Source organism: Anopheles coustani, chromosome X, assembly GCF_943734705.1.
Source record: "Anopheles coustani chromosome X, idAnoCousDA_361_x.2, whole genome shotgun sequence".
Lineage (NCBI taxonomy): Eukaryota > Metazoa > Arthropoda > Insecta > Diptera > Culicidae > Anopheles > Anopheles coustani.
The window spans coordinates 7,435,059-7,460,997 of NC_071290.1; the positions used below are offsets into that span (position 1 = coordinate 7,435,059).

The window sequence follows — 25,939 nt, forward strand, 5'->3', positions numbered from 1 at the left end:
TCTCTTGTTTTTTTTTCCTCCACCGCTAGTGCTTTTTATCGAAGCCACTATAGGTTTATTCGCTTCGCAATCTCCGGGCCCCGGAGGTTTTGGACCACCCGAGCATGGCGACTTGCATGCTGCAAGCCTAAAACCATCGATGTACCAAGCATCCGAAAAGGCTCGTCCAACGCCGGGAAAATATAGAAAGGGAAGATCGCGAATTAAAAACAAAAATGGCCACCTCATTCCTTTTTCTTTCCAAGTGACGCGGAGGTTTTGGAGCCTGGAACCAAAACGCTTTTCGTTCAATTATGATTGCAAACAGGATTAATTGTCATTGCTGCTTGAAAGAAAACGTGCGCAAAGGGTCAAAAATTCACAATTCCAAACATGTTTGGCCGAAAACGGAAAAAAACGAAACACTTTGGGCATCGATTGCAAAGTTTAACGAACGCGCGCGGCTTGAAACCGAAACCGAAAGGAGGCAAAACAAGGGGGCAGATAACCAAAAAAAGAAGAAAAAAAAAACTCCAAAATATACCCCCTCGCAGCATGCTATTTCGTCAGCATGTATATGCGTCCGGCACGGGGTTTGCAACGGCCACGAAACCCGGCCCGGGCGATAAAAGGAAAAATAAATAAAACGATAAATTAAACTAAACGAGCGAATGAAAGAAAAAACGAGTCAAGGTCGCCCTGCCATGTCGACTTGAGGTTGTTCGAGTAGGTTTTTGGAGTCGGTAAGTGGGGCTGGAAGAAATTGGAGACGCCCGTCGGAAAGAGATAAGACCATTAGCGACGCGTTCGGCACGCGAGAAGAGGTTGAACCAAGCGGCGAGATGTACCAGAAGGAAAAAGAAACCACAAAATACTCTCACAATCGGAAAACATTGAACCTGGTGAGCATATCGCTTGTTTTTCTTTTTGTGTGGAGGGAGCAAAGGCGAATGTAAACAACGGCGTTAGACACCGCCGGTGACGTTTTACCTCACTCGGGTACTTGGATCGAACTTGACGGCAAAGTTTTGTTTGCTTCTTCGCGGTTGCATTGATACAAGCGATCAAGAGGAATGGCTGGAATCGGTGTCAACAGCCTTCCCTACTCCACCGAACATGGGACAAATCTGCCTAACCGATCTATCTGAGGGCTTGCAACAGCTTGGCCCTACAAAACTGTTGCCTACAGTCTCTTTCTAGGGGCAATATTTCATAGCTAACGCCATCCTAACGCCAGGCACCTCACCTGATCGGTGGGTAATATAATCCTACATCACGCGGAACAAGAGAACCTCTCACACTTGACATTACGCTGCAGTGGAGCACGTGCCAGAGTACAACAATGTAAATTGTAGATCTCAAACCCCTTTCGAGGCGGCTAGGAAGCTCGAGCCTAGACGAGTATATTCTGTCACCATCGTCATCTCACTCACTCCCCCGTCAAATCTGGGCTTACTCCCATATCCTTTGCTTAACGCAGGCGCAACGTCAACTGCTCTTTGCATATGGCCCCCGCGCGTGCCGGTGCTGGCGACTACTACTCGATCGTTGCACGACCACTACTCGACCACTACCCGCCGTTTGCTAGGCCGAAAACATTGCCAAACACACAGAGCCAGCTCACCAACACCGCTCACCATTGACCGCCGAGCGCACTCCGCTGCCGAGGGGAGGGGACGCCAGGTGGAGGGTCTCGAATATCTAGCAACCGCGTTTCGGTCACCGCCGGAGCCCTCAGGTGTTCGGATTTATCTGTCGGGTTAGGCATTAGTTAGTCGCCGCCAACCGAACGTAACGCCACGCCGATGCGGACAGATCGCGTCGCCTGGCAGTGGATTGCTCGGTGTCCTGGGGTGTGTTTGCTTTCCAGCTTCCAGCCATACGACTCCATCCGCGCATAGGTTTGTAGTATTGGGCAGAGAGTAAACATTCCGGGCGGGAAGGTGAACGGCTACAGGGTGGCCTTAGAACATATCGGGGAAGTTGGGGAACCTGCCGATGGCTACCTTCCGGGAGAATGTTTCCTGGACGTGGAGCTATTCTGGGGTGGGGAGGACCAAGGTAGTCCACCTCCCAGTCCCAGTGGCTCCACTCGTTCCACTCTTCCGCCAAGGTCGTCCGTTGTGTTGCAGGCATTGCACCGCGGCAGGTTCATCGACGTTCCCGATCAAACAGTTCACAGCTCCCGCACAACCGGGAGGGAGAATGTAAATTATACCTTTTGTTGTGGATGTTCATGTGTGTGTGTGTGTGTGTGTGGTTAGTTTTATTTTGTGTGTCTCGATAAACACCAAACGAGTGTGCGTCGCCCAAGGCTCCCAAGTCCACCCGGGCTAGTGAACGTACTTGCTGCGAAAGAAAACTGGTTCACGCGGAAGATCGGTCACGGAGCGGGTGCGGCCTGTGGGGGGGCGACTGCAGATGCGGGTTTTGGGTGGGCTGAGCCAAGGCCGAACGCGAAAGGCCACCGGACCTCGGACGCCACACGCCCGGTGCGACGGTGCACGGTTGCGGGAGGAAGTCGTTGGCCGTTCTCATCAGCAGCGTTGCCTGCGAGCAGCGGGCGCCAGTCACTGTCGTCGTGTCGAGTGATTTTGGTGTTTTGTTGTGCAGCCGAACCTGCAGCCGAAGCGCATCCGTCAATCAGCCTCAAGCAACAAACGACGCCCTCGAAGGGACTGCGGACCTCGATCAATGTTCTTATTCTCTCGGAGCTGTTCTCTCGATCAATGTTCTAATTAAGCGTTTGATCTTTACGGTCCCCGTACAGTGACAGTGTGTAGTGCGGGTGCCTTCTGGAGTTCTAGAGCCGATCGACAAAAAACAACAGTGTCTTAGCGGGGTAGGTGAGCTGTACCACAGATGAGCCCCGGTGCTGGCTAAGCATACCAAGTGACTACCTACCCTCCCCGACTCCCCCAGTGAATCCTGTAGAATGGTTGCGGACGTGCCGTCGCCGTTGGGAAAGCTTGTTTTCGTGGCGTTCCTTCTGGCGGCGAGTGCCATCAGTGCCGACGTTGATCCCGCCCTAAAGCCGGTGAGTCCGATGGCAGCCGGAAACCGGTTTCTAGACAGTCATCTAACAGTCGGTACCCTCCCGCCCAATTCTAGCTGGCACGCGCACCGCGAGGGCTCGGGTTCTTTCACAAGATAACGCATCTCGGGTCGCTGCTGTACCAGCAGTACAACGACACCACCTACACGCTCAAGAATGTGTACGACCTGCTGAGCAACGAGTTCACCGACACCTTCACCACCACGACGCCCGATGTAGGTCCCTTCCCCGTGCAGCTTCCCCCACGGAGTACAGCAGACTAATGTGTATCTTTCTTCCCGTACGCCGAACAGCCACGTACCACGACCACCACACCCGATCCGGCCACTAGCACCACGCCCAAGTATCGGATCTCGCGCGCCGAGCTCGGACGCATCCTCAACCGGAACTACCGCGGTCTGCAGAAGCTGTTCCGTCTCGAGTGGAACGAAGCCTGGAATGTAAGTGTTTTGCGTCTGCACTATCTAGGGGTCCCTTGTTTGGTAGCTCACGAGGTACGGGTTTCTCCCCGCAGCAAACGAAGTACAACATTGATGGGTACAAGCGGGAGCTGAAGAACTCCGCCTTTCCGCCACGCAACAGGACAGCCGGCGCGAGCGGAGCGAACCTCACGGTGCAGGTGGATGCCAAGCTGAAGAGTCCCTGAGGAGGCCCACATGCAGTCAGCCTAGCGACATTGCCGTACGTGCGCACTACAACACCACTGTGATATAGTTCTTGTCGGGAGCAGGACCCGGAACGTCCGGGGGCTCGGTGTAGCGTTTGGGGAATAATCTTGCCCGCCTTTTTCTCCTACTCCTAACTACCAGAAGAACCCAACTCCGGGGCTCGGCGGATATTCTTTCAACTCGTTCTCGCTCGCCGGACACTTACCAGTTTAGTTAGCTCGTTAGTCCTTAGAAAAGACGTGCGTACGTGAGGTGTCTTTCCGGCGATCCCCACATCCATGCTTGTTTATAGCTTTCGTGTTTCCAACTCCTGATGAGAATAGGTGTGCAGGTGTTTGTTTCTACTATTTAGCCATAGGGATTAGGTGTAAGGCTAGTATAATGGTTCAGGGATGAAGCCCCCGGGGGGGAGAAGATGTGAACGAGTCCAACGAGGTACTAGGGAGTGGATAGGGGGCATTCATTGCTAACCTTCGCGGGGTTTGCTGTGGAGGGAACGAATCCGTTCAATAAGTGTCAACGAGCGGCGAAGGCTAGCAGGCATACAGCAGGTGGCAGGCACTAAAAAGACTCAATAAACGTAGGACCAAGTCAAGCGGAGCGCGTACAAGGTGTCACTCGGTTTCACTCTCACACACCAATGGCGTCACCCAATGTCACCCAGGGGAGGAGTCACGACCCGGGCGAGCACTTTTCCGAGCAGCGAGATGAATCGTGCAGATGTGGCAACACGATGGAAGTCGTCGCCGCGTCAAGGTTGTGACCGGCACACCGTTGCTCATCCTGCCCACCAACATGCTCGCTGCACTGCACCGCATTGACATTGAATTCGCAATTTCACCAGCACCCGCCAAATGGCAAATGGCGTCGATTGCAGTTGAACTTGAGACTTGGCCCCAAAATTTCGATCAAATTTCGCACTTTGGTGATGCTCCACCTCTCATCCCAGCCCAATGACGTCCGAAGTCTAGCCTTCAGTGAGTACGGTGCTTTATTAATCATTCACTTAGAAATAAATATTTGCAATACAGCAGCGCAGAGGACCAAACTCTACGCAGACATCCACAGGATGACGGGATGGTTGAAGGTTCCCGGGGTGTTAATCAGTTGAACATTTGATGGCGATCGGAAGGGTACCAATACTCGTTGCTCGGTCGGTTTTGCATCGTCAAGCCTTTGGGGTGTGGGGGATTTTCAACCAAAAAAACCGAACCATTTTAGAACTGCGATCACTGGAAGTGCTTCCCTAGCCGCGTTCGCCACGTTCTTGCCAAGTCGTTCCTTAACGAGAAAGAAAGAAAGTAGCTTGATTAGCGAAACGGATGACAGCGAAGTGAGGCGCCATCCTACCAGGTGCTTTCCGAGGTGCTTGGGCGCAGCGTCCACTGGCGGCACGCCGACCATCAACACTGCAACCAGTACCATCAATACCACGAATAGCCTCCGGAAGTTCATCTTGGATCGACGCTGGACGAACAATCTAACAAACGTGCAGTTCGAACTGATGTGCTATCCTCTGCTCCGGGGAAAGCTTTTTAAGCAGTCACTGAAACAATGGAAACACTTGACGTTCCACAAGGTTATTCCCCCTATCCGGAGCATTTGCTCCTCTTCGATCTCCAGAGGGATGTTGTTTGCAAAGTTGTACTAAGAGTCCAGGACCGCTCCGTTTATCGAAACATTCCTTCTACTTATGTAACCATTCATAGGATGCAGGTAAATACGAGATTGAATAATGGTCCCGGGGATTCACAGGAGGTTCAAGGAGATAAACGAACATTCAGGATGTTATCTAGCGAGTAACGTCGATGTTCTTCTCGATTATGTAAAAGGACTGATAAGAGAAATGCTTTGGTGAAGTGATTCCCATACATTTTTACGGTTATGTAATTTCATTTAGAAAAATCACAAGAATAAACAAACATTCCTTGTATTATTGTCTATTTGGTTAATCTTGAGAAAATGATAGTATTTTAAAAAGAATTTTTACCTATTTCCCTCCAGAATACAATAGACAAATGTTTAAACTTTCAAGTTCAAGAAGACATGTTCAACTATGAACAGCGAAACCAAAAAATCACATTAATGATAGATCACAACATAAGAACTGAAAGAAACCGGATCAACTGTGACTACCTAAACCGAATCATTTCCTGAGTCAACTCTTTTACCACTCGATATGAGTTTGAAATGCACTTTGCAGTTTACGCTGATTTGTGAAAAAATACTATTTGGGAAACTTTGGGTAAATAAGATGCAGCTATATCAAATGTTACTCATTCTTTTGTGGAATTTCAAAAGATCTTAGTGTGGAAACAGTTATGAAGAAAAGAAAACATTTATGATTTTGTACCAAAAAAAAAACGTAAAATAAGCCAAACGTAACACTTTTGTACAAAATAAAACTAACCAAATCGGGAAATGAGTAACTCAAGAAAGTTTAATTTGAATGAATGAATCAATTCCCTATCGTTTGATACGAGCATGCTTTACACATTATTCACGAAATTTTTAGTGAGAACTGGGTAATGGTATGATTAACACAACAATCTCGCTACCAAATACTGCAGGAAACCTGACAGTTCAAATTTCTGTGTTTACACATTTAACTTGTGAAATTGATTTGCAAGATGAAGTTAAGTTAAAAAAATAGATGAAGTTTAGTTAATAGTAACGCATTTCAAGCCGTTCATAAGAAGCGTGCCGTTTTTGAAGTATCGTGCATATTTGTTGAGTCTTTAAATAACTCGAATTATATGTTTTACAACACTGGTTTATTTCCTGTTGAATATATGTTGAATATTTTTTCTACTTGTCCGAAAAGCTTGTCATTTATAGCCGTTTCAAGAGGTTGTTGTTGCTTTATTCAGTTTGTGGATTGATTTGTTGATTGAAGTACTTATTTATTCGTGCGGTTATTTGAATAATTTGGAGATTTCCTCGAATGTCGATTTATTTAATCCAATTCTTGATTAAATTTAGATAACTACCCAATTGGCAAATATGTTAACTTGTTGTTCCTTTTCTCCGGATGGAAATGCATTTGTTTTCCATCATTGTGGGCGAGCTTTCCCGAAAGCTCAGACAATACGCTGTGCTTTTGGGTGCGTGTAGAGTCGTCTTGCAGGCGCTCGCTCAACGGAAAACCCCGAGCTGATGCTTCCTGCCAACGGCCAGCTGCGGTGTGCCTTATCCTCTTCGAACCGAGCCAAGATGGCCACTGTCTCGTATCGGCCGGTGCCAGCATGCTTTCGAACTCCCCTTCCAACTCCCCATCCCGAATCCGGCCGAATGGAAAAAGGGGTAGTGAAAAATAACGCTCCGATGGCGATTGTTTCCAGTGGAGGCGCGGGCCGTTGCGCCGAGCACCCTGAACCTGATTGTGATTTATGGCCGGCCAACATCATACACAGTGCCGGCGGACTGAAACCGAACGGCGGCTGGACCGATGCACCTTTCCACCACGAAATCGTCCGTTGGAATTTGCGAGCGAAACGGCGCCGACCCTAAGGGAAGCTATTTTAATAAAATGTAATAATTTATCTTGTGCTGCTTTACCTGTGCTCACACCGATTGGCCTGCCAATGTGCATCGGCTCGGGCATCGGTGTCGGCATCCAATGGCATCGGTGTGATTGAAAATTTATTATAACATTTGTCATTGCACCGTTTTCACCGCCGGGTTCGGCAGGCAGCCAGGCCCGGTTCGACTCCTTCTTGGACAAACAAACTGCTACTGCCTGCTGCACCAAGGCTCATGGTTTAGTTTATCACAGTTGTTCCCAGAATCGATATCATGAATGTCTGATAAGAGCGGGGACCGAGGGACGGGTTCGCTTGGCGACCGACAGGTGTTGATAGACCGACATCTAGAACACAATTTAAACAGGCACCTGATAAGTTGCCGATACTTCTCGTCGACATTCCCCTTTGCTAGTTGGGATCTCCGCTTATTGAACCTTGTACGATGCATTAGCGACTTCGCTCGTAATCACCAAAGGCAGTAATCTTATCGCCCGACTTTGATTCGTGTTTCGTTTCGAAATTATCGTACGGTGATTAACGAGAGGCTGACTAATTAAATCATAGGTTTTTATTTGTCACGTGGGCGTAGAGCAGCCGTAAAGAAATCGTACAAATCTCGCTACTAAACTAATAGTGTAGCTGTGACTTTTGTTTACCAACAAAAGTCACACGCGCTTACGTACTAGAGCCTTAAGCAGGAGGGTAGAAGGGGGGAAGAAGGGTGTGCAGCAGGACAGTTGGGCCGTATCCGAGGCTGGTACAGGATGTTATCAAGATTTCGTCACCTGAAATGGAACAACAGAGGCTTGCATGAGTACGCTTGCATGGGCCGCAAATGGAGTTGCGTCCGTGCCGACTCCAGCTACCGAAGGTGATTCCCGACATCATCCAAAAGCGACCGCATGTCGGCAGTAGCCCCACCGGTCGGGCTTTTGGCCCGCCTTGCACTTGGAGCTGTTCGGGGAGCTCAGCAGATGTGCCACCCAGTTGGGCGGATCGGGGTTATGGTAAATGACACGCTTCGCCTCCGAACCGGGCGACAACTCCAACAGACACACAGCTACTGTCAGCAGTAGGACAAACTTGAGCACGGAGCTGGAGCTCATGGTCTTCGGTTGGATTCGGTTTCGATCCGGCTGAGCGTATCTCTCCTACAACTCGACACAACGCCGGTAGCAGCGGCACTGACGATAAACAGAACCGTGTATCAGCGGTACCGGCATCTGGCATCACAACATATCGCAGTGTTCGTCGAAGCTACGAAGAGATTACATATCTTTCGGACCCACCTGTCAGGGCTAGCGACAACTTGATCCATCAAATCGACACCCGATTACGGTAATCGGCTGAGAAGGAGGGGCGTTTTGGACGACCCGCGCTAGAACGAGACGGTGTTCCGGCAGATGCCACGGCTGTCCGTCACCTGGCCGTTGCCGCAGCTGCTGCCGGCGAAGTTCGGTGAGCGCAGGATGTTGGCTTTGTTCGCATCATCCACCTCGATCGGTCGCTGGAATATGACCCGCACACCAGCGCACGGTTCTAGCGCTGGCGACAGCAGAACTCCCAGCAGCACCAGCAGCACCAAGCTCACAAACGTTCGTGGGAACATCTTGCCGCGGTGAGGCGATAACCATCGAGTGGAGAATCGAAACCAAACACAGTTTGCACCGCGGGAAGCGAATGCGAGAGGTTCGGTGTAGCGGGCGTCGAAGGTAGAACTTTCCGCAAGTGACAACTAGCCCGGCCGGAGCTTCACTAACGATTTTCAGATCTTGTTGGACTGCCTGCTGCGCAATCGCGCACGTACACTGTGACGCACGCTTTTGCAAGGGACGATTGAAGTGGATTGAATGGTGATTGCGGTTGACGGTGCCTGCCTGCATGGATGGTTGACGGATGGTGAAGCGGTGCTGGCTCGCGTCTAACCCAACACCCGCCGGCACTTGTAGTTCCGATCGAGCTGCTGGCCCGGCGGGCAGATCGTCGGCGCGTTCATTATATTGGATGCGTTGACGGTGCCGTTGTCGCGCTGTGGTTTGTAAAAGATAACCCGCCGCCCCGAGACACCGCCTCTAGCCTTGGCGGTCGGGGACTGCGAATCACTGGCCGACGGAGGTATTGCACTACTTATCAGTAGCAGTAGTAACAGCCACAGTGTTCTTCCACCGTACAGACGCATGCTCACTCACAGTGTTTCGAAACAGCGCACCAAAGAACGGTCTATAGCGTGAGCAAACTTCCTGGAATACGTCTACGCTGCTCACCGTCGAGGGGAGCCTGACTTTTGACTAGCGCTCAAACAACCGATCGTGTTCGAACCGGGGCTGAAATCGGCACGTTGTTTGCTCAACACAACTGCTGATAAGATAAGCGTTCGGGCGTTGTTTTCGTTTTTTTTTTGTTGTTTTCAAACTCCTCTACCCATATGACCTCATACCTGATACCTCTCACCGGTGACTCACGGACCGTTCGATATTTAGCGAAAAATCCCCCCAAATAAACTTGACCACAATCCCTCTTACCCGCGCAAATTACATCCACACGATTCGTCCTAGGTGGCATCGGTGTCTTCAGCGGACGTCACCAGTGCGGATCGTGCCGGCACCGAGCTCGGATCGGCCTCCTTGATAATGATCGTCCCGGGCGCCGGGTGACCGCTGTATTTCGTCGCCGTTATCGATGTTTTAAAGAGGTACTTGTAGTCCGGATTGCTATTCTCGAAGGTCGGCGTCGGGAAGGTGCTCGCATCCGTGGTAGAAGTGGTGCTCGCTACTGTTGTGGTGGACGTGCACGGACGTCTTGTTGTTGTCGCTCGCAATCGCTGGCTGGCGAGAAACGCATTCACGGCCTGGTTCGAAACACCGTAGCTCGATGGACGCTGCCCGGTGCGGAACACCTCGAGGACTTCCTCCACGTGCAGCTCTAGTGGGTGCGATGGCTTGCGGGTACGGAGGTACCGCAGGTAGTCCGGCTTCAGCTGATCTAAGCTAGCACTGCCCAGCAGGGCGGCAAGCACCAGCAGGGGCACAACCAGTGCGTGCATCCCCAACAGTATGACTTCGGCGTAAACGTTCCGAGCGTGTCGTGATGAGCAAACGCACAGCAGCTTAGCAGTCGGTCGACTGACCATCGGACGCCGCGCAGACTTGCCGAACTTTGCCAACGCTAATCGTAGGTCTTGACCTTCCTGCGCGCCGCTGCCGCTCGACTCGGGAACTTATCGCTACCGAAAGAAGCAATCCTAGATGACGAGGTGATGCCCCCGATGCTACCGTTTGGGGGAGCGGGGGGACGAACGAAAAAGAAACAAAAACACCACGGCTTTGTTTTGCCAAGCAACAGAAACAAATACTTTATTCATTGGTAACATGGTGGAAGACGCCGCGTCAAACCTCACTGCGGACTTTGGGACCGTCATGGTTGGACCGCAGCCCATCGAACGAACAGGGTTCTAGCACACGAGATAGGCAGCATCGATGGTCCTAGGGGTGGGGTGCGTGGTGCAGCATCCGCGTGCATGGTCTACTTCCGCGCAAGAATCTTCAGCGAAGGTGTTGTGATCTCCACCTCCTTCGACTCACTGCTGAACTTGTCGCGTATGTACTCGCGCACGTTCGAGGCGTACTCCTTCGCCTTGGATGCACCCTTCTTGACGCCCTCCTTCACCTTACCCACCCCGTCCTGTACGCCCTCCTTCACCTTGACGGACAGATCGCCGAAGAAGTCCTTCACGCGATCGATCGTTCCGGGGCGCTCCTCGCTCGACGAGTCCACCTCAGCCAGGTCGACATCGGTGCGCTGCTCCGGCACAGACTTGGCAGACGCGAGGGTGGCCGCCACCAACAGCACCGCACCAGCCAGCAGTATCACTTTCGACGCCATCCTTGGTTCCTTCGTATTAATAACAAAACGCACTCTGCGAAAACTCTGGAGGAAGTGAAGATACACTCTACAATCTACACAACGTTGCACTTGATGCGAGAACTGAATGCAGCCGTGCGCTGTACGACCGGCTGTTAAAACCTTTGCCAACCAACTGACGGAAGCCGCGCCGATGATCTACCAGGCGACTACGGCGCGCGCACCTACTAGAGCTCCGTCTTGATTGACGAGTCCGAGTTCCATCAATTGGACGCCCCGGCGGCGAAGCGAAGGCTACTGCGTCGATGCCCTGTGAGAAAACTCGCCTTCTGAACCGCCGGCCATCGGAACTAATTGCCCCCAGCTTGGCCGAAGGGTAACCCCGATCCGAGGTCGAAACCGGTTCCGGTGTTCGTGAGTGGTACGCGGTACGTCAATCCGTTGAGCTCCGTTTCGCACTCGCGAAGGTCGACGCTTTGCGTCTTAATACAAGCTCGTCGCCGTTATCCTCCCCACTGGGTGGTGGTGGTGGTGGTGATGCATATAATTTATTTATTAAATCAACGCTGATTGGATGAATACCAAACGAGGGTCTACCGCCTGCCTCGAATCCCCGCTCCTCCCGCTATGTTTGCGGGAGGGGGAGTAGCATCTGAACAGCATCCAAGCAGCTGCGCCAAATCGACTTTCAGATAGTGGGAGCTACGAATCAATCGTAAGCATTGTTGCTTTGCTCAATGTCATTACCGACGGCGAAGGACGAGTGTTCTCCCTTTAGGGAAAAACGAGGCAGTTCAATTTACATCTGAACGATACCACACCCTGGTCCATCCGCTCACTTCCGGTAGCAGGGAAGGGAAATCGTTAAAACCCAATTAAAACATCCCCAGTCCCCATCCAACGAGGGTATCGGATGGGTCGGCATGGGATTCTGGATGGGCAAAGCCAAAGTGTACCGCTTCAAATGAGTCATCAGCTGAAGGTAGATAATGGGCGTCTGGTTACGCTACACAATGGGCCAGCTCGGAACAACGACCCGGTTCCGGTGTCTCTCGCAGATCTTATCGGACGACCAGATCTGCCATCTGCCCGTAACAGCGATGGGAGGATGCTTGCAATGACCCGAGAATGTCTCGGCAATCAAAATAATGTACCCGAGTTTTGGTCTCGGAAGGGTGAATGAAGGTGGTAGTGGCTGGGTTTGGGCGACCGAACGACTTGGCTCGGGGAGGATACCGCGCGTAGGGCAATGACGACAGTGCCGACATAATCACACCAATTTCGTTCCTACTAATCAAATCAATTTATTTGCTTCATTCACTCAAACACGCTGCGCCCCGGCTCGATGTTGAGGCCGCTTCCGCTTGCGAAAGTGTGTAAATTCGTGTTGATGCTGTTTGATGCGTGCGTGCGTGGCATGTCTCAATGTGTGTATGTTGGTCATGGTGAGGTGTCTGGGGTGCAATGGTTAACGTGTGCGCGACCACCGTACGTGTCACCGATGAATGCGTCTCGATGCCACGCGGCCGAGATATTAACGGTAATAGAATTAAATTAAAAAATCACACATCCTAACAGATAACGGCGTGTCGTGCCTTTTGCATACCGTGGGTAGACGGTGGAGGAGGATGAGGAGGAGGAGGAGGAGGAGAAGATGTTGGAGAGCGGATGGACGGGAGGTTAGGATGAGGGATTCAGCTTCACTCACGTCCACTCCACAGAAATCGTGGCTCAACACACGGTACGTTGCGTGCGCGAGGTCTTGCTTAGCCTCTCAGAAGTGTCAGGAGGAGGAGCGAGGAGGGAGTTGGAGGGAAGCAGTAGATGTACGTCCTCAGAATACGTTTCGACACTTCCCGTTGACCACTTCCTGGCCGCTCTTGCAGGTGAGCGGGCTGGCGATGATGAACCGGTTGTCGATGGTGACACCTGTCGCGGCCGGAGTTTCCGTGACGTCCCGCTCGTCGTCGCCCTCCGGCGACTTCTCCGCCAGCATGTCCTTGTCGTTGAAGATGATCCGATCCTCGTCGTACTCGTCGTTCGGCACGATCTTGGCCGGCTCGTTGGACACACCGACGGCACCGCCGTAGCCCGCCAGGCTGTTGCCGGCGTGGGAACCCCCGGTTGCTGGGCGTTCGGTTGATGGAGCGACGGACGAGGTCGTGGACCCATCGTCGGTGCGGACGGTGGAGGTGAGGGCGGCCACGGTTGAGTTAAGGTCGGCCGACTCCGACGGACCGTCCGCGCTGGTGCCGGTCAGCTTGCTGCGCACGTAGTCGTATCCCTGCAGGACGCCGTCCTTCACCGAGCTGGCGGCATTCTCCAGGCTCTCCTTCATCTTCGCCGTGCCCTGCTTGAAGGCGAGCGTCACGTCGTCCAGAAACCGGGACATCTTGCTGCCCTCGGTGGAACTGGCGACGTCGGCGCCTCGGGTGGAAGTTTGGACCTCCTCGGCGGGTGTGGTGACGGGCACTTCCGCAACGGGCGCGGGACTGTCGATGGGGTTCGCTAGCACCATCGTGATAAGCACTGCAACGAGTGCGCATAACCTCAACGGATGGTGCGCCATATTGTCTGCACTTGTAGCTGGAGTTCTCCAACCGATGTATCAGAGCGACTGCTGAGTTGGTGTATAGTAGACGTTCTTTTGACCTATGGAAGCGCAGTTCTGCAAGGGCTTACACACCGTGCTAGACACACCGGCCACACACCAAACTTCCAAAATGTAACACTGACGCTGAACGCACTAACTCTCGCTACTGCCACAAAAGATCTCACGAACAAACGCACTAGAGACCGTTCCAGAGTAGGTGTGAAACGGATTCACACAACCGAAAAGCGTCCTAATGTGGCCGCAACTGACTCGTCGAAGCTCCCGTGCACGAATGAACCAAGGCACGCGGAGAGCGTACAGCTTTCGACCGACCCGACAGGCATTTCTTGCATCCCGCATCCGCGTGAGCGAGCGGCGGCGGGTCCGGGCAAGGGCTACAGCCTCGGCTTCACAGCGCGAAGGTGATGATGATGCTGCTGCTGCTGCTGCTGCTGCTGCTGCCCGTGTGACCACTACACCGACGCGCCGGTTGGCGCACACAGAGCCGCAAAGTACGCGAAGCTAATCCGCACCTGCATGCGAGACCCGTCGAGGTATGGCACGTCGTGCCGCGGGTTCACACTGTGTGGCTGTACGATGTAAATTACCCTCGCCGCGCCGTCGGCGCCACCGAGCCCGCCACCTTCCCTCGGGGGTGATTCGTAAGGTAATTGATGCGGCCTGTGCGTATTGACGTCTAATGATGTTTGGCGTTCATTTGTGCACTGTGATGAAGTGTGTCCAGACACAAAGCCAGGGCAAATAGAATTTAGACAAACAGAAGAAGCGAGCGGAAGAGAGATACATCATTTGGCAATGGTAGAGGTAAACATCGGTCCAATCGGCCACAAATGCAGGTGACGGAGCTCTACCCGGGATCTACCAGCAACTGGTCGTCGGAGAACCGGTTTCCAGAGTGGAGAATCCCCCAGAGCGACGCCTGAGTCGAAGTCGATGTAAAGAGGGCGACAAGACCATCAACAGGGACCGTTTCAAAAAAACGGTTCATTTTGGAGGTTTCCATTTGGCGATGGCGTCGTGTTGGATAAGGAAGCGAAAACCTGGACTGTTTTGACACCCTACGCGGATCGATTGATCGAGAAACCGGTCGTTCGCCTTGTCACTAACGCGTCCACTTTCATCCGAGACCGTGAGCCGTGTCGACATCGGGATGTGACACTTTCACTGGCGGCGTGTAGCGAGGCGAAAGATGTTCGAACAAAAACGAGGTCTGGTTGCACAAGGCCGCAGCAATTGCTATCGCGTACCAGGAAGAAAACACTTTGTTGCAATTAGCTCCGCTCGCTACAGAGGAGCTCGCAGAGTAGTACCGTCTTGGGGAGGATGTTCTCGTTTATTGATATCGCGTGAGTCTTGTGTATGTACGCTGAAGTTGGTCGTTACGATGCTATCGAGGGGACGCAGAGGTTTCGGTAGGGGCCCGTACTATCCGAGCGCCCGAAGAGCACCCACCACCGGTGCTATCTTCTGCGCCGCATTGGCAATCCTGCGACCGGCACGTCCCTGCAAAAGAATGAGAACAGAGTGAGCAGAGTAATGGCACCGTGAGGTGGAGTGAATCACACTCGCACTTACCAGCCGACGCAGTCGCTTCCGGAGGCACTCCGCCTCGCCAAAGAACAGCGCCATCAGCATCAGCGAGACGATCAGAATTAGCTTGAAGTTCATGATGGTACGGGATGGGCTCGAAAAATTAGGGCGGCCAAATCGCTCGGGAGACTGCAACCAATGTCATGGCGTCTACGCCCGACGCTAGACTTTTTATACCCCCCTCGCACGTACTTGAACTCCGGGGATCTTGAGATGTACATGCTTTGAATAAACCACTTGACCGGCGACGACAACAACAGGCCCGTACATCTCTGAAGAGTAGTACATCTGGGTAAACGTTATAGCCGTTGTGCAAGACCATCACTTCCGCCCAATTGTCGTCTTGTCGTGGCGGCAGACAAAGGCCTAACATGACGAGAACTAGATACATACTGGCGTTCGAAGATTGCACCGGCAATCTCCCCCCCGCGCGATTCGCTTCATATAGATAAACCCACGACCTGTCACACCTTGATGTTACTGATTGACTTTGCCAGAATCAGATGGCGACACTGTTACCCGGTGGGTAATACTGTGTATATTTAGAATGTCACTTGCGGTTGCCAGTCCCTTGTAAGGCACTAAATCCACCCTTTACTCCGAACGTAGCCAAACCCGAAGTGCCCGGAAGGTTGCAGTCCCGTTTGCTAAGAGCTCGTCGCTCGTTCGTCGAAATGAATTTATGTCCGTTAGCACTTTCCTCGTTCGGTCGCCCGCTTTTGGCAGGCGCTTACGGTTAAGTTTAGCATGTCTATTCATTTTTCCTGCTTTCTGTTTGTTTCTTGTGCCTGATAGTTTGTTTTTCCTTCCCAGCTCGTAGCCCGTAGTCCGGTGCCAGGGTGATAAATAAATAAATTTAGAAAACACCCTAACCACCGTCAAACCACAGACTTCGGACCGGGGGTAGAACGGGAGATGAAGCGCCCACACAACACACCGAAGGGAAACGGCAAAACGGTGGTTCTGTTCCGCACCCGCCCGCAGGCAGCAGCCGTTCTTGGGAGAAAGCCTTTTCTTGCAGCTGAGATCGGAGGGAAGCAGCCGGGCAGCCCGAAAGGCGCAAAAGGTTGAGCATTTAATGGCAATAAATTAAATTAAGGTGACAGCTTTCAGACGCTTCGAATGAATGTTTGTTTGGGCCGCCATCGCACGGCCCCTCCCCGGTCCCCGTTAATGGTGGATGGCACTGGCCGGTTCCGGGCAGTTTATGGTGTGTCCCGAGAGCTTTCTCCGCCGAGCGCCGGAGACTCGGAGCGGGGGTGGTTGATCCCGGTTGGTGGCGTTAGTGTCGCCCGAACGGGACACGTGTGATCCTGGTGTGGCGTGGAAAAAGAAACCTCACTTTATCGTGAAGCACACCACGGACCACGGGGGGAGGGGGGATATGGACGGAACCCGGTGACGATTGAGCTTAAAATGAAAATAAATGTGCAGCGACCCTGGACCCATGGACAACTGGACAGGGCTTTTCCGCCTCGGCGTCGAGTAAATGATGATTTGAAGGAGGTGGTGTTGACGCGTTCGACGCCTGATGGCTCGGGTTCGGTAGGCTGGGGAACTGCGGGACCACTAATCCTTCAAGAGCCACGCCGGTAACTACAATAAAAAGGAACTAATGTTGTCAATAGCCCCTCGCGCTGTGTTGATTCTCCGAGCTCTAGAACCGGAAGTCGACGTGTGTCCAGCTCCCTGTTCTATTTCTAGCGCCGGAACAACTTGATGAAGAATTGTGTTACGCTCTTACGGGCGTAAGACAAGTAGCCTCAATGTTCTCTCCGGAGCTCGGTGTACTTTGACATTCACGTTTTGTTTGTACGACGAGGAACTACATTTGATTCTATTGTGTAGCTAAGGCAACTAACTTAGGGAATCAGATAAATTAATCAAACCATAAAGCGCAGCTGAAAAGGTTAAGAAAAATGAATCTGTCAGGGTGAGAAAACTTCCTGTCGTATTTTGCAGGATAGGATAGTATAGCTTATAAAATTTATAAAACACTATCAAAAACGAAACACTCTAAGCATTTAAACATTATTTATTCGCCATCAAACATTACAAAAACACTCACATTAGGTCAAAAAGCATTAAAAACTTCGTAAGAGTCGACTTAAAAATATAAAGAAATCAAAAGAATTGATAATTTGATAATTTTTTTTTGTCGATGGTAGCTTTGGATTCTAAGCAAAGTCCTGCTGCTATATTCAAGAAACAAACACATTTAATTAAAAATGAATAAGAGGACAAATGAGGTGGTATTCTAAAAAGTAACACAACTTATTTACCTTTTTAATGTGGCGATGTTTGATGTACGCTGTCCTGATTCTTATCGTTTTATATTTTTACCTTTTACTTTATGGTTTGTTTCTTGATAATGTTGTTGTTTGTACAACACATTTTTCTATGATTTTATTGCAGTTATTTGGTTTTTAAATCTTCTGGCATTATAAGCTTCATCATCTTCCTTTTTCACTCTCTTACGATTTAACACGAATGAAGGTTTCCAGTTTTTTTTAAGTTGCTTTGTTTTAACGTTGGTGTGTTCAACTCTCGGTACATAGTCTCAAGGTATCCAGCTTTGCGGTGCTTGGCCTTTCGACTAATAAACCTTCGCGATTTTCAATGATAAAATGGTAATCATATAAGGTATGCGAAACAACAACCAGCTTGGTACGAGAAGTTGTCAGCATAATACAAAAAATAATAACAACACCAAAAAGAGAAAACCTCTGCGCTAAAAGTGTCGACCAAACCAAACAGCAATAAACTTTCCCACTCACCGAAAGACGTTCCCAAACCCGACGGCACCCCATATGAATCATTCAGCGATCTAAGCCTAGCGCGTGACATATTTCGCCGGCGGGGGTTGGAAAGTTTGTCGGTCAACCCCCTTTTTCGCCACTTACCACACATCGTTTGGGTAGCCGGACGTCGATATACTGGCCGAAAGTTTATCGCAAATGGCGGTGGAAAATCTTCCCGGTGGCAAACATGGTTTGCAGCAATTAAAGGGAAACGAAAGCATAAGTAGTCCCCAAGGTGAGTCGATCTTAAAAGTTAGGTTAGGGGGGGGGGGGGGGGGGGGGGGGAGGAGGTTTTAGGGCTCGCCACTCGTAAGTTAACTCTCGCAGCGATGCGGAAAAGAATGACGAGGATAGTTGAGCCCCCGATCGGTAGATTTAGGGAGCAGAAGACACGGTGCGTTTGGGGAGGATCTCCTTTGAACTCGAGATAGCGATTTGTGAAGGGGTAGGTGAAAGTTTGCGCCTCCATCATCTCACCCTCACCCATAGGACTACACGGTCGGTGTGTCGACGGGGAGTAGCGGGGGGAAGAAATCATTACAGACAAATATCCTCAAACTTCGACAGGAAGAGGAGCACGTTTCTTGTAAAGAAAAAAGCGAACAGCGAACGTCCTTTCCGAAGCGGAACGCAGGAGGCAAAAGAGGCAGAGGGCAAATTTTTCCAACCTCATTCCGTACACGCGTCACGTAGTGATTTTATTTATTATGAAACACTGTATACATTTAAAAGGGAGCATTTTGGGGAGCACCGGAAGCGGATACCGTGGCGTGCCGGCTTGCGAAGCGGTAACTTTCATCTTCAAAGGTGAATCGATTCGGGGATCCTCGATTATTGCAAGAGATTTCTCGTCCTTTCAATCCACCGGTTAGGTTTTTGGGCGTGAAATTTTGGCTTTGACCTTGCCTGACACACACACAAACCCACACACACACACACAGCCACTCACTGGACCGACCTAATATGATTGAGCAAATCCACTTAAAGCTAAGAGCTGAGGTTAAAACCCGGTGGAATATGTGTGGCTCTGAAAGAGTATCTGTGATGGAATAGAAACCGTACCGACGCGATCAGATTTAGAATATGTTTTTTGTTGAAAAACCACTCTAGGGGTTGCAACGAGGAGTGAGTTTTAGGTTCTTTTTTTGTAAAATCTAAAATGTCCACAGGTGTAAAATCTTTGAAGCAAGTCATAGTTCACGTGTTAAGTTTCAAAAACTTTTGTCTAGAACTTTTTCAAAGCTGAAAGCTGATGAAATTAGTTGAATAGTTTTTATTGTGTTATGATAAAGTTGTATAAGATTCTTAAATAATTTGCAAATCTAACTACTATTTGTTGAATAAAATTATTATTGTTTTTAAAAACATTACAATATCAATTTCAATGATTTTTAAATTGTTTATACTGCCATTTGTTGTGTCTTGAAAAGAAACTACTTCGGTGTTAATCAAATCAAAGGTATTTTAATGCCTCTTTAACTTTTAATCCTTTACTTTAACTATTAATGTTTTATTTTAACAAAAAACTTGAATTTGTTTGATACTACTTTATTTATTTCTAATAGGTTGTATAAGATTAAAAACGAAAAAATTCTAACTACTATTTGTTGAATACAATTGTTATTGTTTTCAAAAATATTACAACATCAATTTCAATTATTCTGAAATATTTTATACTGCTGTAGTGTACAAAACAATATCGCAATAACTGGGCTAAGTAAAATATTATAAATCAAGCAAGCTGTGCATCAGTAAATAAAGACGAAAACGCCAGCTTGTAAGCAAGTTCAATCTTGGCTTCCAACTGGGAAACATTTCAATAAATATAAAATGCACTATACTGCCATTTGTTTTGTCTTGAAAGGAAGTTGTTTTGGTGTTAATTGGAATTTTAACGCCTTTTTACTATAATGAATGATCATGTATTTTAGCTTTAAGATTTAAGAGATTTTGTTTATTACAACTTTATTTATTTCCAAAAGGTTGTATAAGATTTTAAAATAGTTTTTTAACTCTCGCTACTATTTGTTGAATAAAATTATTATTGTTTAAAAAATATCACAACATCCATTTTAATGATATAAAAACTGTTCATACTGCCATTTGTTTAGTCTTGAAAGGAAGTTGTTGTAGTATTAATTGGATCAAAGGTATTTTAGCGCCTCTTTACTATAATTAATAATCATTTATTTTAGCGTTAAGATAGATTTTGTTTGCTACTATTTATTTGTTTCTTAATGAAACTATTATTTTCGTTGATTAAACAGTCCGGAAACGAATAAGGTAAACAAGATTTAAGCTTGAAAATAGATGATATTAATTTTATCCTATCCTTACTTTTCTGGAGACCTTATCCATTCTTCTTACTGGATGACATTCTCTCCGTTTTTATCTCCCAGTCTCTGTTCATATCCGTCGTACTCTGACTTACCTTTTCCCCGGGGAGAGGTTTTACAAGAAGAATGCTATGTGCGACATAAATATTCGTTAATCGATGGTTGAAGGCTGACGTAGAGTTGAACCCCCTAACGGAGGATTTCGCCTCGGGATGACGTTTCGGATGCGGTTGCGTTCCAAAGGAGAACAACTCGGGAGTTTTGTTTGTTTCAAGTACGATTTTTACTTAACTGTAACCATATGCGACTGTAGCACGCGGCTGCACTTTTGGTGGAAGGAAGCTCTTTCCGGTCCTCGTCGGACATTCCTTTCTTCCGCGGTGCCTTGACCTGACCTGGGAGATACATGTTGCAAGCGAGAGGAACGCCCCGACGGCGCGTATAACATATGCCTTTGGCCGTCACATACCTAACCACACTTTAAAACGACGTCGGAAGGTGGCCGGATACCTGCGATTCGTATTCCCGTTCCACCGTCTTACATCTGCATTTACAACGCCGTCTAGCAAACGTTTCCTGCGGTTCCGGTGCCCTGTTCCGGCTCACTAGCAAGGTAGTAGATGTGTATATGTATAGATTAGAATTTGGTTTTTTGGATATTTGTCTGCCAGTTTGCGCTGCAAGCGGAAAGGCTTCACAACAATCGTATTCTTTTCGCCTCCGCTTCGGAGGAGTAAATGTTGCCGCTCGTCCTCAGCGAATTGCCCACTCTCCAGTAGATTTTTCATTGCGTGATTAAGTTTGCCTAGATTATTGATATCTCTACTGTTTCACCCCTCGCTTGTACGCACTCAGGCGGGGCAATTCAATCTCGTAGGTTTTTAACAACAACAGTCGCCATATTGTGTCCGTTTTCTCCATTCTCTATTCACTATCCCCTGACCTCGAATACCTCCATCGATCTGCTTCAGTATAAAGTTTGTGCGTGCCGTTGCAGTTTTCAACTTCGCAGCAGGCAATAATAACAAACAGCAAATACCAGAACAACCGAATGGAAACATAAACCCGTAAACCAATGGCATTATGCTGCTGGGATATGTTTGATACAACTCATTAGAACGAGTTGTTCGGGTACAGGGGGAGGAAAGTTTTTTGTAGCGCGTACATTGGTTTAATGCCCTTTTGTTCACTTTTTTAACTAGCATAGTATATTTGTCACATCTCCCGTTTAGTTAGTACTACCGTTATTTGTCTATTTGCTTTTTTGTTTGTTGTAATTTGTCTATTATGTATCTTCATTGATGAGTGTTTGCTTATAGTTCACTTTTCCTTTTACTTTGCTTTCTTTCTCTCTTTGTTTCTTCCATTTTTGCTCTTTTTAATTTACTTATTTTGTTGTCTCCCGCTTTTTCTCTCCTTTCCCTCTTCCTCTTTACCTACCATGCGTTGTTGATTATGTTATCAGTTCAGTTTAGCCCCTTTTGCGGAAGTGTTTGCGGTTTTTGATAAGCGTAGCTGTAAGTTCCATCCACCGATCGCTCGGTCCGTGAAGGTTGAGTAAGAAGGCTGGGCGTTAGTGTTAGGCTATTCATGTTAGCGGCATGCTTGTTTTTTTCGTTTTCCATTAAGGTTTTTGGTGTGTATGGTTTGATTTTTTTTTATTCCTACCGATTTCCATGCGTGCTCGATAGGGTTATCTACTGCACTCGCTCTCTCTCTTTCTCTCTCTCTTTCTCTCCTCCATCCCTGCGTATAGATATGATGATTCTATATTTACAATGCCGTCGACCACGCACAGGTAGAGGCATTCGACATCGCTCGCTACCTACCGTTCGTTCGTCTTCGCTCGGCAACCCGTTTGGAGCGTCATCCGAAGGCGCGTCCTGTGCGCCGGCAGCATCCTCCTCCTGCCCATTATCTTACAGTGCTTCTGAATTGTACAACTTCGCCCGGTCGGTGGTCGGCTGCAATGTGGTTTTGCGCGTCGGAAGGTTGGTTTGCTTCGGTTCGAGGCTGCCGCAAGCGGGAGTCGAAACCATCATGTTTATTTTCCGAGGCCGCGTTTGCTCACTGGCAGGAAAACGAGAAAAGTTTGAACCCCCAAATGAGAGGGTAGGGTGCCGTTGCCCTTGTGCCAGTGCGAACCCCCTTATGCCAAATCAAAGCTACCTCCAATGGACGAACGCTTTTTGTCTGCCCCGTCTACTATTGTCTCGTTCGGTTCAACGATCCGTTATGTTGGGAAAAAGGGAAAATGTTTGGTAGATTGCTAATAAAAAAAAACCCTCCAGCAGCTCATCCGGAGCGAGGATAAAAAAGAATCTCGAATCGAAAGGGACAAAGAGAAGTTTTTCATATCAAGCAATGGGAGCGTAAAGTGTAAATTTCCGCAAAGCAATAGATTTACCAAAGAATTTATTGAAAATGTAACAACAGAGCGAAAAAAAACACCGGAAAAGAAACGCACTCCGCAGCACGGACCTTTTTTTTTGCCTCGGCATGCCCCCACTTCCCTCTGGCGGGCAGGTGAAACAATCGAACAGCGTTCGGAATGAACTTCATTAACCAATGTTTTCCCAGCTTTTTTGTTTTACTTTTACCAAACCCATTTCCTTCCCCCCCCCCATCTTCCCTGCTCAGTTTCCGGTTTTTGTTTTCGGTTCCTCTCCGTCGTCGCAAACCGAGAAAAATGTCATGGCGGTGATTAATGACAGCCTGCCAGGATATCCTGGAATTTTAACTCCATTCCGTTTGCCTTTCCGCTGGCGAAAGGAGCGCGCAATTTCTTTGTGCAAGTGTTCGCCGAGATTGTGTAATGCGCTTTGGTGTGTCAATTAAAGGAACACCGGTCGGATATCCTGCCCTCGGCTGAAGCGGGTTATTCTTTTTGCCCCGTTTTGTCCTTTTCTTGTGACTTCAACGAAGTATTTGTTGAACGAGACGAAGAATGGCAAGAATCGTTGGATTTCTTGGAGGAAAATGCATCATTGTGTAATATCTCAGCACTTGAACTGCGAGGGCAACCATGCCAATCCAGCTGGCATGTTTGTAAAGTGGAGTAGTTTCGAAACGAATCATCAAACAGTTGAAAGTCGTTAATATTTTTTGTGAATCATTGCTGGTTGGCGTTACCATTTAATTTTGTTTTATCTTTACTTCTGATATTCCCACCACAAGAGAATGTGTCATGGGGACTTACACCGATGACTCGGCCTAAATCTCACTCTACAAAGTTTATTTATGTAAGTTTAACGACAACTTCAAGAGCTGGAAAATTAAAATAAACGCCTCGAAAACCTCCCTCCGTAACAATTAAACAAACACAGTAACATAAAACCTCTCCAAAATAAACAAATTGATGGGAGAACCATAAACTGGAGAGCAACTGTCGTATACCTTGGTCTAAAACTAGATGTTAAATTGATATATTGCCCTCACTAAGACACAAAGAACTATAAATGGGATAGACTCATAAGACTACCATATGAAATTATCAACATAAAATGAAAAAAAATAGAACCAATGACACTTTTATCTTCAGTTTGATCGCAGTGTGCAAGTACACACGAAAAGAAGTTGCAAATCAGTACAAACAAACTAAATCATACTAAAGATCAATCAGTTGATCACCACAAATATTTCAACAAGAGCTAAATGTTTTTTAACAATACATGCGCTGATTCGTAACTTAGTTATATAATTTCATGAACTATTTTACAGATTGATAGACAGATTGAGCAATAAATTTATGTGTAAAGCGTTAAAACAAAGCTTCCAAGCAACAACCTCTTTAAGAGATGTAAGTTACTGTTTAGTCATCCTGTTAAGGAAATTTTTTACGCATATTAATATTTTAATCGAAATAAAGTTTTAATTTCTTTTAATAATAATAATGTTTTTTGATTCATTATTAATAATGTTTGAAAACGTATAAAAAAAACTACTATTCAAACAATTTTCACCATAAAACGATAAAAATATTGTTGACTGTACGATGAATTGGTTCGTGAGAAACACGAACAATTTATCAGTCACGTTCGTTTCCGGCACTGGTTTCTGCTTCGGGGAAACCCATTCGTAACGTGGTTTCGGATAATTTCCGGCCGCCTCTGGGGCGCGCTGGCCAACCTTTGTCAATAATGCTAAACATGCACCACTACGCCCCGCCCCCCCCCGCCAAAGTGTTGCGAAGTGGGGAGCAACATCCCGGCAACACAATTTATCAAAAATTATGCTCGGAAAAACATCGCCTCCGAACTGGCGGCAACATTATCGTCCTATCTCGCGTACTCAATTACGCCGTTCCGGGGTGTTCTTTTTCCCCCCCCCCCCCCCCCCCCCCCCCCCCACCCCATCATACATCCCTCTCGCTTTCCTTCGACCACCCTTGCCGGTGTGTTTGCAGTGCGAAGTTCATTATCCTGGCACCTGAACTATTTACCTTTTCCACCCAACACTTTTTCCACGCGCGGGTTGGAGAATTATTCGGATGGTAACATATATTCGGCGAACGAGTCCCCAGCGAAGATGGATAAACTTCCGGTGTAACTAACAACCATTCACCAACCTCCCTTCGCTTCCCCTCCCCCCCAGAATCCACCGTTTGCTGTGCAGTTTTCGATTCCACTTGGGACCTCTCACTTTGCGAACATTTTTGCACGCTTAAGTGAAGCGAAGGGGGTAGGGGGGGGGGGGGGGGGAAGGGGGAGTCGACCACCGGAAAAGGGGTAGGGGGGAGAGGTTTTTCCGTGAAAGGAACATAAGTTTAAACATTCACCGGGCGCATCCCGGGCATTGGGGATGGGGTTTTTTCTTCTTTCTCTCTCTCTCCTTAACCATCAAACGGGAAGCGAGTGAAAAGCAAGATACTCAATTTAGTCACATTCCTTTTTCAATTCCACCCCAACTGGGTGGGCAGCCTTTTTACCTATTAGTTTTTATGGACCGAAGAAGGGGAAAAAAAAGGCAACTAAAGAGGCATCAAAAAGGGGGAAGTAGAAAACGGGAGTAGAAAACAGGAGTAGAAAACCGGGTAAGCAAAATGGCGAAAGAAGGATGGGAACTGCAAAAAACAAAAAAACAACTACCAGCTCCAGCACGTGGAACCTCTCGGTACCTTCGGCAACAGTTTGTAGTTGTAGCTTGTTTTTCCACCTCAACCCCTCTTCTTACCTCGCCTCCTGGTTCACACCTGCCTTCCGGTTCGGTCCATTCCCGGTTGTCCGGTGTTTTAAATTTTATTTCAATGTTTATAGCCAGCTCTTGGCAGCTTTAAAATTTACTGGCTACATTATATCTTGCCCCTCCCACTCCTTTTCCCCACGGTGCGAGGACGAGAAAGGTGTGGAAAGGGGGGGGGGAACAAACCGGGGCAACTAGCCTGTCCACAGCGTGCCCGTGATCACGACGTGCAGCTTGTATTAATATTATTTACAAATTATTTGAAACTTTTAATAGAGTTTCGCCCTGTCGCCAAGGGGGGATGCCTACCGTGCCGGGACCAACACCGAC

General features: G+C 48.5%; 5 protein-coding genes across 5 annotated transcripts; 1 reads left to right on the forward strand and 4 right to left on the reverse strand.

Annotated features, from left to right (window-relative positions):
* Positions 1–2,914: 2,914 nt before the first annotated feature.
* On the forward strand, positions 2,915–3,680 carry LOC131269741 (uncharacterized). Its single transcript, XM_058272248.1, has 4 exons — positions 2,915–3,016; positions 3,091–3,249; positions 3,328–3,474; positions 3,549–3,680. Exons 1-4 carry the CDS (start codon positions 2,915–2,917, stop codon positions 3,678–3,680), a joined length of 540 nt encoding a protein of 179 aa, XP_058128231.1.
* Positions 3,681–7,792: 4,112 nt separating this feature from the next.
* Positions 7,793–10,356, reverse strand: LOC131268940 (uncharacterized). Its single transcript, XM_058271243.1, has 2 exons — positions 9,749–10,356; positions 7,793–8,011 (listed from the first exon to the last, which is right to left on the reverse strand). The coding sequence occupies exon 1, from the start codon at positions 10,354–10,356 to the stop codon at positions 9,778–9,780; it is 579 nt and encodes a 192-aa protein (XP_058127226.1). The 3' UTR covers positions 7,793–8,011; positions 9,749–9,777.
* Positions 10,357–10,554: 198 nt separating this feature from the next.
* On the reverse strand, positions 10,555–11,248 carry LOC131269743 (uncharacterized). Its single transcript, XM_058272250.1, has one exon. It carries the CDS (start codon positions 11,106–11,108, stop codon positions 10,749–10,751), a length of 360 nt encoding a protein of 119 aa, XP_058128233.1. The 5' UTR covers positions 11,109–11,248; the 3' UTR covers positions 10,555–10,748.
* A 1,673-nt stretch (positions 11,249–12,921) lies between these two features.
* Positions 12,922–13,605, reverse strand: LOC131268941 (uncharacterized). Its single transcript, XM_058271244.1, has one exon. The coding sequence runs from the start codon at positions 13,603–13,605 to the stop codon at positions 12,922–12,924; it is 684 nt and encodes a 227-aa protein (XP_058127227.1).
* Positions 13,606–14,996: 1,391 nt separating this feature from the next.
* LOC131269745 (cecropin-C-like) lies at positions 14,997–15,416 on the reverse strand. Its single transcript, XM_058272252.1, has 2 exons — positions 15,277–15,416; positions 14,997–15,204 (listed from the first exon to the last, which is right to left on the reverse strand). Exons 1-2 carry the CDS (start codon positions 15,367–15,369, stop codon positions 15,127–15,129), a joined length of 171 nt encoding a protein of 56 aa, XP_058128235.1. The 5' UTR covers positions 15,370–15,416; the 3' UTR covers positions 14,997–15,126.
* Between the last annotated feature and the right edge of the window lie 10,523 nt (positions 15,417–25,939).